Source organism: Etheostoma cragini, chromosome 13, assembly GCF_013103735.1.
Source record: "Etheostoma cragini isolate CJK2018 chromosome 13, CSU_Ecrag_1.0, whole genome shotgun sequence".
NCBI lineage: Eukaryota > Metazoa > Chordata > Actinopteri > Perciformes > Percidae > Etheostoma > Etheostoma cragini.
The window spans coordinates 7,175,277-7,189,415 of NC_048419.1; the positions used below are offsets into that span (position 1 = coordinate 7,175,277).

General features: G+C 40.2%; 1 protein-coding gene across 1 annotated transcript in view; it reads left to right on the forward strand.

Annotated features, from left to right (window-relative positions):
- LOC117955456 (kin of IRRE-like protein 3) overlaps positions 1 to 13,823 on the forward strand; it is a 198,763-nt gene extending 184,940 nt beyond the window's left edge. Inside the window, exons 10-16 of the mRNA XM_034889984.1 lie at positions 1,306 to 1,406; positions 5,392 to 5,590; positions 7,986 to 8,093; positions 9,667 to 9,735; positions 10,635 to 10,744; positions 10,841 to 10,927; positions 12,020 to 13,823. Coding sequence (XP_034745875.1) covers positions 1,306 to 1,406; positions 5,392 to 5,590; positions 7,986 to 8,093; positions 9,667 to 9,735; positions 10,635 to 10,744; positions 10,841 to 10,927; positions 12,020 to 12,487 — 1,142 coding nt within the window. The 3' untranslated portion in view covers positions 12,488 to 13,823. The remainder of the gene's footprint in view (positions 1 to 1,305; positions 1,407 to 5,391; positions 5,591 to 7,985; positions 8,094 to 9,666; positions 9,736 to 10,634; positions 10,745 to 10,840; positions 10,928 to 12,019) is intronic.
- The last annotated feature ends 316 nt before the right edge of the window (positions 13,824 to 14,139 follow it).

Here is a 14,139-nt window from a genome sequence, read left to right on the forward strand (position 1 = left end):
AGAGTAAGAGAGAGACAGAGAGAGAGAGAGAACGTGAGAGAGGGGGCGGGCGCGGGGGGGGCAGATGCTGTTTCTCAGATCTACATTGACTTTAACAAAGCCAGCTGACGGTTAAAAAAATAAAAAGATTTCTGACGTCAGAGACGCCACGGGAGTTGCATTTAAACCAAGTAGCATGTCCAAAACCCCACGTTTACCAGAAACCTCCTGGTAAAGCAAGTACTAAAAAAACAAATTAAATAACAAACCTGAAGCTGAAGAAACCCTAAACATTAACAGAAAAGACTCACGGACCTGATTGACTGAGGGATAGAGAGAGGGAGCGTTTTTCTCAGTGTTATGTGTGTGTGAGTGAGCTGAGTCGCGGTCAGCTGAGTTTTATTCAATCCGAGCACAGATATTGACTTGTATTACTCGTATAATACTTGTACTCTGCAAAAGTGCTTTATCCGTACCAGATACTCGTTTCAGCCGAGTACTGGGCTCATCCCTACTGCTCAATAACTGTGCCCTTGTATCTGGGCTGTACTAATGACATTGGTGTATCTGATATAGGCGGGGCCAGAGGCAAGCTGCACCAATCACATCTGTGTATCTGATATAGGCGGGCCAGAGGCGAGCTGCACCAATCACATCTGTGTATCTGATATAGGCGGGCCAGGATAGGGGCTCTTGATACATCACCCAGTGTGTTGTTAGGATTGGTCATAGTGTTGTCCAATTGCATGCAGTGAGATTTTCAAATGCATGCTTTGTACCGCCTCTCAAGATGAGTGATTTTCATTACTCGATGTCAGACAATTAAACTTTTGTATTTGGGGCTGGATTTCCAGGCTAATGACAACCCCTAATAATATCACTCCAAAGGATGACACTGTTGGGAACCTGACAATCAGTACAGGGCAGTGTAACCTCTTTCACTTTATACTAGACATTCAGCATTCCACATGCATTCCAAAACTGTGACTGTTGATTAACCATGGGCCGTTATACCATTACTGTTGACGGTCATCTTTGGTGATGTCTCATCAGTCATTGTGTCCACTGTTACTGTATCACATTCGTTCTATTGAAATGATTAGAATTAATCAGAGGAGAGCACTCATGTAGAATAGAACAGAATGCAACACTATTGTCCAGCCAAGGCTAAATCCTCTTCATTCTTACTAAACAGATAAACATCCTACATACACACAGTTATATTTTTTCTGTGTACAATGTATGTACTTGTTACTAATACAATGTCTATATAACGTCCCATGTTTTAGTTTGACACTAGTTGATTGAGTGTCTGTGCTTCTACAGGTCCCCCCACTATCTCCAGCACCCAGACCCAGCAGGTGCTCTACGGAGAAAAGGGTGAGATTAAGTGCTTCATCCGCAGCACCCCTCCTCCAGACCGTATCGTAAGTCAATTCATTCCTCCTTCAATTTACTGATTTCGTTTCATGTTAAAGAGATTTGGTCAATGTTCTGAACACATCTCATTAGTGTGAAACGTCACTAAAAAACAGAGAACCATGTTGAGATATTAAAAAAGACCTCCAGCAACCTTGTAGATACGTTTCAATCTAATGATACAGAGGAACAACGGCCAGCATGCACCACTTTCCACTTATCCGCCTTACTCAGGCGGGAAAAGACTGAACGTCCCCTCTGACCTGAGTGCAGCGCCTCACTGCTAACAGTATTAGTTGACACAACATGGCTAAGAGTGCTAACATCTGAACCAACCTAAGCATCAGAAAGTGCAGGGAAGAAAAAACTGTTGAGGCTGTACAAAATATACGCCCTTTATTGATCAAATAAGGGGGTTGTTTGTGGTGCTGCTGCCTTATAGTGGCACGAGCCTGCTCGAAGCCCAAGGTGTGACTGAGTGAGCAGCTCCCGGATGGGAGGGAGCAGTTATCCCAAAAGCTCTCCACGGGCTAGCGCCGCCCCCTCCCTGACGGCTGCTGCGGGTGGAGATTGGTGGTGTGATTTTTTTTACTTATTTATTTTTTATTTGGGCTCAAAGTTGAACGGTCTTCTTTCTGTCTGTCTGTTGGTCCCCCATTGTGAGTCAGCAGTATTGAAATGTAGGCACCCCATTACCGTTTATTTGCATCTTTTCTTGTCGGAAAATCCCAATTTCTGAGTACAATGGAACGCAACAAAATTGGCAGTGTCAAGCTCCACTTGGGGCAGAAGGGGGAAACCATACCCTACTGACTGACATACTTAGCGTCACTAACTGTGCGCTCCATTTAAATTTAGTGCAGAAAAGTTGCCATAGACAGTCAGATTGTATTTCAATCAGGAGAGATCTTGTTGCAGATATGCAGATTTTTTGTAAATAAGCATGATATGTAATAAACTTTCGGGATTAGACACCATTGTTAAAAATATTTTAAAGGGGTAGAGAAGTCAGACATATTCCCCCGATGAAGTCTAAACACTGGTGATGGTGGAGAAGGAACCTGGAGACCGAACCATTGGACCTAAATGTTCGAAAGGGACTCAGATTGCCATGGTTGATGATGACCAGAGGTGGAAGGGGAGGAGGAGGGTTGCCTGAAAAGACAGCTGATAGCAAAGAGAGAAGACATTTAAAACAGGATGTTGTGTTGTGATTATTTTCATGGCCAATTTTGGTTAGTTTACTGAAAAGTGACCACCTCTTAACAGCTGAATAGTTTTAAGCAGAAATATTGGTGATTAAAGTAATTTAGAAGTCTTTCTGAAAGAATTAGGCTGTGCTCCATTACTTGACAAAGCAGCCATTGCCATCGCTTTCATCATTGGGTCACATGCTTAGTCCCCATTGTTTTAACTCACTTTTTGATATATAGGTACTCTTTTAACTACAAGAAATTGTTACGGAGAATAACTTATGCTTGTCGGATTTTTCAAATTTTTTAGTGTTATATAGTTGTTTGTGTATGTAATAGATACAATGGGGAGAACTAGTATTTGAGTATTTGATTTAGCAGGTTTTCCTACTTCCAAAGCATGTAGAGGTCTGTAATTTTTTTATCATAGGTACACTTCAACTATGAGAGACAGAAACTAAAACAAAAATCCATCAAATAAAATTCTTTGGGGAGGCTTTTCTGCACAGGGGACAGGGCGACTGCAACGTATTGGGAGAGGATGGATGTATCGCCAGATCGTGGCCAACAACCTCCTTCCCTCAGTAAGAGCATTGAAGATGGCTTGTGGCTGGGTATTCCAGCGTGACGACAACCCGAAACACACAGCCAGGGCAACTAAGGAGTGGCACCGTGAGAAGCATCTCAAGGTCCTGGAGTGGCCTAGCCAGTCTCCAGACCTGAACCCAATGGAAAATCTTTGGAGGGAGCTGAAAGTCTGTATGCACAGCAACAGCCCCGAAACCTGAAGGCTCTGGAGAAGGTCTGTAGGGAGAAGTGAATAAAGAGAGAGAGAGAGAGAACAGTGGCAGATATAATAACAATTAAGATAATAGAACTATGATGACTAGTAGTAGTAATAGCTGTGTAGGGTGTCCAGCAGGACAGTGATAGCAGCTGCAAACACCATCCAGGTGCCACCACAATCCAAGGAAACCTGCGTGGCGAGAAAGAAGCTTATTAAGTTAGTAACATGCATTAATGGGACATGGATGCAAACTAGTGGTGTAAGAGACCAACACTCCATTAATAACATTAACTTGATGGATTGCAAAGTTTAACCCAAATAACCTGTGTATGATTTGTTCATTTGTTTTTCAAAATAAAATCAAAATATGACTTGTTTCCAAAACCGAAAGGAAAACAAAGACTATTTTTTCCAATTTCCAATTTGGTACTCAAATGAAAAACAAAACGAATGAATGGAAAAATTAAAGAATGGAAACAAACGGATAACAAGCGTATCATCAAATTTTGATATTTTCATCTGATCTGCGAGAGCGCCTGGCGAACACAGATTGTCAGACCACGTTTGATGGTCTCAAGGCACAAATGTGTTGTGCCTCCATGCTTGCAGCTCCAGATTTCACCAGACTGTTCAAACTAGAGGTAAAACCAAGCGGAGTGGGGGCTAGCGCTGTTCTCTTACAGGGTGATGCAGGGGGAATCGACCACCCAGTGTGTTATTTTTTTCGGAAGTTTCAACTGAACTATTCTACTGTTGAAAAAAGACATTTGCTTTGTTGTTTGCACTACAGGACTTTGAGGTGTATGTTGGATCTAGCTCTATGGCAGTAGTTGTTTACATAGATCAATACCCCCTGGTTTTTCTCTCCCGCATGTACAATCACAATCAGCGCTTAATGCATTGGGCACTGATTTTGCAAGAATAAAACTTTGAGATCTGCCACAAGAGAGGTTTGGAAAACGTGGTGGCTGATGCGTTATCCAGGTTACAGTAGATTTTGATTTGTTTGGTACACAAACTTTGAACAAAGTTTGTGGTTATTCGGGGGTGGTACCAGATTTGCCAGACCAGATTTGCGTGCTTCTGTGTATCATAACTTGAACCCCCTCCATCAACCACAACACTCTTGTCCTCCAACAGCTCCACTGGTTCATGGTCCGGTTCTGTATCCAATTCAAAGTCCCCCTGTCTTCCTCTATACACCTCTCTGTCCCCTTTGCCTTTCTCACCACCATGGGGAGCAGAGCATTCAGCAACTCTGCTCTCCATCTCTAAAACTCATTACCACCCCAACTTAAAAACATCGATTAATTCCTCCATTTCAGATCACAACTCAAAACACATCTGTTTGAAACTGCCCATTCCACTTGAATGTCTATTGTTCTGCTTTTTTCTGTTATTGTTGTATACTATTTGATGCTGTTTTTAAAATGTCCTATGTACGTGTGTAGACCCTGTAGGGTGTTCTTGAGTTGCGAGAAAGGCGCCTTCAAATAAACTGTAGTATTATTATTGTTATTATTCAACAATTATTTCACACTAGAAACAAGCCAGACCATTGTTCTGTTTCATCCGGACTAAGACTACCTCTTTTGGTGGGGTCCTAACAGTGGAGGTTTCACACCTGTAATCTTGATTTGGATCAAACTGAAAATTGCTAGTCAACGAGATAGGTGTGAAAGCCCCCTAAGAGATAATTCTTAAAGCAAACAGCATTAATTATCACAAGTAGGGACAGTGGGGAAAACCAGGCCAACACCATATTTGAATTAAGTTGAAAGGCAGTCTGCTTGGAATGCATTACAGGGCTCTTCAGGTAGTGTGATTGTTTTAGGATTCAAGAACTCATTGTGAAAGCACGAAATGAAATTGCAAATAGAAGAAAGGTTACTGCATCTGTGCGCGCCACCATCTTAATCGTCCCTTTTGCTGCATTCATTATATTGGGCACATAAAAATGCCTGAAAATGTTGTTAAAAGTGTGTTCCCAGTAACATGTATATTATCCCTCAGGCCTGGTCCTGGAAGGAGACGGTTTTAGAATCTGGGACGTCTGGACGCTACACTGTAGAGACAGTCAGTACAGAAGAGGGGGTGATCTCCACACTGACCATCAGTAACGTCGTCCCCGCCGATTTCCAAACTATCTACAACTGCACGGCGTGGAACAGCTTCGGCTCTGACACTGAGATCATACGACTCAAAGAACAAGGTGAGGGCAACGCCATAGACAGAAATCTTAATGTAGCTGATCATAATAATATTGAGAATGCTGACCTGAAGCTGCTGGTAGCCAGTGTTGAAAACTGACTGCACTAAACCTAAGCCTAAACATTACCGTAGGAAAAAGTTCATGTTATGGGTAGGATTGGGCATTGAGGACCGATTCCTACTTGAAATTGTTTCAAAAAATTTACAATTCTGGTGGAATAGTTTCTTTAGAAGATTTGGTTTAAAATCCAATCACAGGTTCCAAATTTCTTAAATATTTGAACAATTTTTGTATGTTAAATGACAGTTACAAATGTGAAATTTTACTTTGGGATGTGAACATAGACTGGTTTGCAAATCAATGCTTGTAATTTGGCTCCGATGATCTTTCAACCAACCAGTGACTTTAATACCAGCAATGGCCATATTTCTGCCACTTGTATAGACCATATTTACACAAATATTCCTGAAGGCTGCACAAAACCAGTTTCACAATCTGTGGATTTTAGTGACCATAATGTTATAGCAATTACCAGGAAATTTAAAAAAAAATTTGGCAGATTTTGGTGAAATTGACTGGACTGATGTGTATGCTGCTGAGAAACATTCTGTTTCATGAAGATTGTTGATAGGCATGCACCTATGAGAAAGTCTATTGTAAATGTGAGACCAGCTCCATGGCTGAATGAGACTATAAAGAGCCTCATGGAGGAAAGAGATGATGCCAAATCTAAATTAGTAAAGTCTGAATTAGTGGGGGACAGATCAAAAACTGTCAACTGAGAAATCAGGTTACAAAACTGAACAGATTGATAAAAAAGATTACATGCAAAGAATATGGGCTGTAAAGCAAGATGATAAAGAGCTCTGGAAAGCCCTTAATGAAATAATGGGGAGACGGACAACTGGAGGGTCTTCCTTTGTGGAATCAGAAGGCATGTTTGTGACTAAACCCTCTGATACAGCAAATTATTTGAATGTTTTCTTAATAAATAAGGTCCATGCACTGAAGCAGAATATGGACAATACTGATTCTAATGATCTAAAGCTCATAAAAAACAATGTAAGGTTAGACAAGAGGTGCACTTTCCAGTTTAATAATGCGGAAGAGCGGTAAGTAAGGAAGTTGTTGAAGTTCCTGCCCGGACACAGCTCAGTGGGGACTGACATGCTGGACAGTTGTGTTGAAAATAATAAACATCACTAACCTCATAAATCATATTTTTTGGTAGAAGTGATATTTTTACATGGCAAATAATTTACTAGTAAGTGTTGTAGAGTCATATAAAACCAACAGACACAACAGTCATGACAAGCATGCTGCTCAAACTGTGGATTGATGACAGACACATTTTTCTTTTGGGATCTAGGGGCCGCAATGCGGCGACCCCCATCCACTGAATTCAAGCCACAGTACACTGTGAAGACAGTAAAGCATGGTGGTGCAAAAATTATGTTAATCATTTTCAGCAAAATACACACACATATATTTATATTTACATACATATATATATATATATATATATATATATATATATATATATATATATATATATATATATATATATATATATATATATATATATATATATATACACACATTGGCAATAGCAAATAGGAAGTTTTGCCTTTAAATAATAATCAACCACGGACTAGTCCTGTTTCTTTATTTTTGAAAGCAGCGATGCCATGTGTACAGTTGTTCAACCCATGACTAGGGTTGGGCATCGTTAGGAAGTTTGATTCTTCTTTCAATTCTAGTTCTTATCAATTCCGTCTAAACAGATCAAATGCTTATTTCTAGAGCCCAACCAATAAAGCATTTTTAAAGCAATACAATATATACCTATACCTGTATGTATGTATGTATGTATGTATGTATGTATGTATATATATATTTAAGAAAAGAACAAAACATAAACAGATTTTCCTGACATTAGTTATTTGTAGTTATGTATGAGTATACATATACGTATAATTTGTTTCAATGTCACAACAGAAGTTACAAAAAAATACAAACTTAAGATGTGAAACTTAAATTCCTTTGTCCTTTAAAAACACAATAACAAAAAAAAAAATAATCAACAGGGATGTTGTAGAGTGCCCTCTGGTGGACAAACTATGCAACGCCAAAACTCATAACATGGTTGATTTTTTAAATCATATATTTGTCATTATAAATTATTCCTATGAATGAATATTAAAAAAAAGAGATGGAGGAGATAACACAACTAGTGTTTTTGGATAAAAGCATACAATAAAAATCTAAAGAGTTTTATATTTGTGCAAGTTATAGTGTTTATTTTTATCTATCCGAGATTGTCAAGACTTGTGTAAGTGAAGCAACAGCACAGCGACGTCCCTTTGAAACGTCGTGTTGTATTAATTTTTTTCAGATACTCTGCGACTGGCTGTCATCATCGGTGTGGCAGTGGGAGCCTTCCTCGCCGTCTCCATCCTCCTGGGGACGTTAGGCGCTTTCTACTGCACCAGATTCCAGAGAAGTAAGGTCCCAATGATTTCAAAGATTTGCGTCAGACTGAAACACACAAACTGCAGTGTTTGTTTTCTTTTTTATTCTGTGCATGTGATTTCTGTAAACTGTGTGGTTCATGAGCTCTATGCTGCTTTTTGTCAGCCAACACTAGCAGTCTAAACCTTACCTTAACCTTTTCTGTCTGAGCCTAAAATGTATAACCAATCTGTGGTTATAAAAACTTGTGAATTTCAATGGTCAATTTTGTAAACTCAAAGATTACACCTCTCTGGGAACTGTCACAGTATCGTGGATGAGGGCTGTGTTGTCTGGAGCCTGGTGCTCCTGGTAGGGTCTCACATGGCAAAGTGGTATCAGGGGAGGGCACCAAACTAAGAATTGTTCTAAAAGACCAGATGGTAAACCGAAAAAGGACCCAGCTGGACACAACCCAAAAAATGGACGTAGCACCACCCGTTCTAACCTGTTGGCCCAAAACACATGGGGAGGAACTGCTAGTGTTGGGTGCACTAACAACACGGTTGCAAGGTACCAAAAGGCCAGAAAGGCTGTAGCCTCTGCCATGGAAGAGACAAAGCAGACTGGTTCTCCTGTTGCTCTGGTCTCAAAATATCTCACCAAAAAAAATGAAAATTAGCCGGCTGGCTAACACTAGCACATTTAAAGAAATGTATCCATGTGCATTGTCCAATTTCCCTTGTGGAAGTCACTGAGGTTATTTAAATCAAAATCACAAAATAATGTATTTCCAAGTAAGAAACACTTATAAGGAATTTGTCTTGGTTGTTGGTGTGTACATAAACATATTTAACATCAATATGAAGTGAAAAAACAATAAATACAGAAACAAATATGTACCTGCAACTTTTTAATGTGAAGAAAAAATAGGCTGGATAGATTGGTGCAGGATGTGCAAGCATGTTGAGGTTCAGGATATATAGAATGTGCAGAGGACAGGTATATAGTCCAGGATGTAGTATTAAGAGTCTGTGTTGGTGGGGGTCCGGGGCCTAATGAGACTGACTGCAGAGGGAAGACAGAGGGGAGGCAGTAAATTAAAATCATTCCAGGTGGGTGTTGGCCTCCGCCAGGTGCGCTTTATCACCAATTCTTATTTGTGATATTCATGGACAGGATATAGAGGCGTAGTCGTGGTGAAGAGGGGTTGAAGTTCCAGGGTCAGGGGATCTCATCTACTTGCAGATGATGTGGTCCTGATAACATCATCGGCAGGTGATCTTCAGCACTCACTGCCACTGTTCACAGCGGAGTGTGAAGTGGCTGTGATGAGGATTAAAAAGTCTTATATTCTGCCAACACAGTGTATTCCTTCAGTTCCGTTGCTGTAGTCTTAGATTTATATTCCTGCACAGTTTGACATCTGCTCACTCTGAAGGACATTTTGATTGCATTTGTTTACATCTACTTCACTGTGCAAATGGCAGGATCCCCACAAATGACTAAATGTCCTTTACTCACATGTGGTCTTAGTCCGCTTGGCAGCTTGTAGCTCTGTCAACAGTTTTTGTCTTGTAATTGTTTTCTAATAACAGCTCTGTTGTTTTCGTTACTATCTACAGAGGATGTCCATCTGGTCATGTCTTCTCTTCCCGTGTCCCTGTCACGCCAGAGAGATGTGAAAACAGAGAGTAAGACAAATAATAAACAGTTTGTGAATGATTCCATGTTCCCAGTTTGATGAGCAGTTTGACTTCACACAATCATTGTTGATCATTTTAAATGACTTTACTGTTGTATAATTCCAAACAAATCCCCCCCGCCCAAGTAAGTATCTTCCATAGCATCCTCATTAGGGATGAGGGAAAAATTTGATACAGAATAGTATCTCAATATTTTCAGTGGCAATATTGTATCAATACCTAAACGCCAAGTATCAATCTATTATTATATATGTGTTGGTAGGTTTGTCCCATTTTGCAACAATAAAATTGAAGTGAGATAAACAAACCGAGAAATGAATTTTTTTAGATAAAACAGATGTTGATAAAGTTTCCTTTTGGGGACATAATTTGAAATTGGGAAAACTTAGAAATTGGGATAAAGTTTATAAATTGCAATATATCGCAGAATATTGCAATATGTTTAAAATCACAATAATATTGTATAGTGGCATAAGTATTGTGATAATATCATATCAGGAGGCGTCTGGTAATTACCTTCCCTAACCAATAGCATGAAAACATTTAGAATTAAAACTTGAGAACTTTAACATATTATTTATTATTTAACATATTATACCAGCTACACCAGCATGATTAGATTGCAGATAGTGATCAGAATCGTACCATAAGGTTCAGTAAATGTAAGTGTTACTAAGATGGGCTTATGAAAGAGCTCGGTAAGTTGAATTAAGGTCCCACTGCAGTAGGCTGGTCAGAGCGTTGTGTATACACCAGTCTACATTACGGGGAGCAGCTATTAAAGCTGCCATGAGTGCGTTACGCGGGGTTACGCTGTAATACAAGACCAATGCGTCTGTCAGCCTCCGCCCATCAGCCATGCTCCTGTGTCCCTCTTTCACCGCCAGATCTCAAAGGAGTGGTTTCTGCAAAAAATGACATTCGGGTGGAGATTGTCCACAAGGATCACAATGCAGCACAGGAGAGCGAGGAACATACAAGCATCAAACAGATAATGGTGAGCAAATGCAGTTTGATGCTCTGATGAAGCCTTTTGTCATCAGCTTGGCAAATACTGATTTGTATTCTTCTTCCCTGGTTAACCATGGTGCAGATTGGCCGTGGTGAGTTCCAACAGGAGCCTGTGCTAAAGCAGTTAGAGGTGCTCCAGGAAGAAGAGAAGGAGTTCCAGCACATCAAGGTGGGTGAACACTGCACTGAGAATATTTAGGCAAAATGTCAACTGCGGGAGATCTGATGGCTTAGTTTCAGAGAACCAATTACCCTTTATTTGCAATTCAATTAACTTTTTATTTATAGCATCAAACCATAACAATAGTTACAGTATCTCAAGTCACTTAACAGGTAGACCAGGTCTAGCCCATACTCAAAAGATCTCGTGGGACAATAAGGCACTAAGAGCTCTTCTAGATATGTTGGTGCTAGACCATTTAGGGCTTTGTAGGTCAGGAGAAGGATTTTAAACTCAATACTGGATTTCACAGGAAACCAATGCAGAGAAGCCCATACAAGAGAAATATGATCACATTTCTTAGTTCTTGTCAGAACACGCAGTGCAGCATTCTGGATCAACTGGAGAGTTTTACGGGACTTATGTGAGCAACCTGATGGTAAGGAATTACAATAGTGCTACCTGGAAGAAACAAATGCATGGACTAGTTTTCCAGCATCATTTTCAGACAGGATGTTCCGAATCTTGGCAATGTTTCGAAGGTGAAAGAATGCTGTTCTTTAGGGATTTTTAAGTGGGCGTTAAAGGATAAATCCTGATCAAAGATAACTCTTTGACAGTAGGGCTGGAGGCCAGCCATTCAACTATATCTTTGGATGATAAGGTTGGGAGGTGTTTAGGGGCCAGCACAATTAATTTGTTTTTGTCTGACTTTGACATAAAAAAATTGAAGGTCATCCATGATTTTATTTCATTAATGCATGTTTGAAGTTTAGCTAACTGACTGGTTTTGTCTGGCTTAATTGATAGATATAATTGTGTGTCATCCGCATAACAGTGAAAGTTAATTGAGTGTTTCCTAATAATATTGCATAGAGGAAGCATATATAAGGTGAATAGAATTGGTCCAAGCACTGAGCCATGTGAAATAAACTATTGCTATGTAGAAAATCACATAACTGATTAGTGACTTCCTTCTCAAGGATCTTGAAGAGAAAGGAAAGATTAAGATTAAAAAGAAAACATTGCGTCACTTACAGGAGGAAACAAAAATCATCTAGTTTTTCTAATTTATCCTTTTTCTTCTTTTGCATGTGAAAGGACCCCACCAACGGTTACTACAGTGTCAACACCTTCAACGAGCACCACGCCACCCCCACCATGTCCACCCTGGCCCCCAGCAAGACTCCAGACCACGTAGTTCCAAGCCCACCCACTGGATCTCTGGCCACAGGCAAGCAGCGAGTGCCCACCGGCATGTCCTTCACTAACATCTACAGCACGCTGGGTGCTGGTCCCCACCGCCTGTATGACTACAGCCAGCGCCTGGTCCTGGCAATGGGCAGCAGCTCCATGGAGCTGTGTGAGCGGGAGTTTCAGCGGAGCTCGCTCAGCGACTCCAGCTCCGTTGTTGACGCGCAGTGTGACAGTAGTGTCAGCAGCTACAGCAAGCACGACGCCTACGTGCAGTTTGACAAGGACAGCAAGACCTCGTCCTCCTCCCAGTCCTCCTCTCACAACTTTGAGCTCAGCAGGCCTGTGCACAAACGCATGCAGACCCACGTCTAACAGCTCCGGGTGGGGGTGTTCCAAAGAGCCATTTTACCTTTACTCAGATGAAATGTGTGTTTTCAGTGCTTGATTTGTATTCTAACAGAGAGACAACATGATTGGTGAAGCTGCTGGAATCAAAGTGCGTCTTCTTGATCACGAGCCAATTTAAAAAACAACAACATGACAACCATTTGTCTGCTTTCTCGAAAACAAACAGTAGTTTGCTGCTGTCCCCATTTCACTCGAGGCAGAGTGATGGTTAGTTAAAGGGAGAACATTAGACAAAAGCTATCAAGAGGAAAAGTCTGTTTTTTTTATTAATTAAGGGTGTTGTGAGCCCAGCTGTTCCTCCTGCCGGCTACAGCGCTGAGGGGATTGAGCACCCTTGAAAGCATGGCACTGGTAGATGTCACTTGTTTTCTGTACATCAGTTACCACAACACCATGGCGACGGTTTTAGTGAGCTGCATTAGAAATGGGTTTCTCTTTTGGATAATGTGCTGTACATTGTTTTTGCTCTTTAAAGGCTTTTATTTGTTGGTCATTGTTATCCTCCTGAAAGGACCATATGATGTTCAAAGTGTATTACAAGGGTATTGAGATCCGAATTTTTTTCCCATTTAATGTGAGCGACTTTCAGCTTCTGTGTATGCTGTAACTCTGAGGAGCACTTTCTAGCTGTCCGAGCAGGTTTGTCACTTTCACATTTGTCTGATATTGTGTTGTTTTCACCAGAGCTTTGTAAACCTGTAGTGTGATTTTGACTACCCAAATGACATGGGGTGAAGAATTCTTATTGTCTGACATTTCTGATTTTCTAGGGACTTTTGATGCCCACTGTTTTAAGTGAGCCAAGAGACTAAATCCTAGCATTAGTTTGAAATCTGACAATTAGACTGCTTCACTCAAGAACAATGACTTAAAGAATGAGTAAACACATGTCCTGCAAATATCAATTTGAGTACTTCTATAAAGAATGAGCAGCCATTCTATAGAACCACGCTGCAGAAAGAGCCATTACAAATGATGGACAACTCCAGTGAGGAATACAAATTATAAAGTTAAATATTGTCAGATACGAATGGGGTTGGAGGGAAAAAAAAACATGTTACATTACGTAATGTTCTCTCGATGAAAATACTTAAATAGCATGGGTTGATGTACTGTCATAATGAAACACTTACACAAATATATGGCTCTTCTTCTTGCTGTGTTTAAAACAAATCTCATCATATTCAATAATCCTACCTTACCTTCTGGGATTTCTGTTGTGAGAATACATTACTGTACAGAAAGAAAGATTTTGTGCCAACATTGTGTTTTGATTAAAGAAAACTACAATATACCTCAATGCTACTTGACTGGAGGTATTTTCTTTTAGAATATAAGCAGCTGCGACTGTGTGTGTTTGACCAATCAGAAAGGATCATCCCTGCAAACACCACCCAGGAGGTTGCTGTACTTTCACAAAGTACTAACCCCAGGTTAAGTTAAGTTAAGATGTTAGACGTTACTTGAATTTCATTTGTTGCAAGACAAACCTACACATTTGAAATAATGTCTGTGTTTGTTGAAGCGCCCTAGTATGTTCATTTTCAGGTTAATAATTGTATTTTGAGGTTGTACCAGAATAGGTTTACATGATTTAATTTAAAATTAAATTTCAT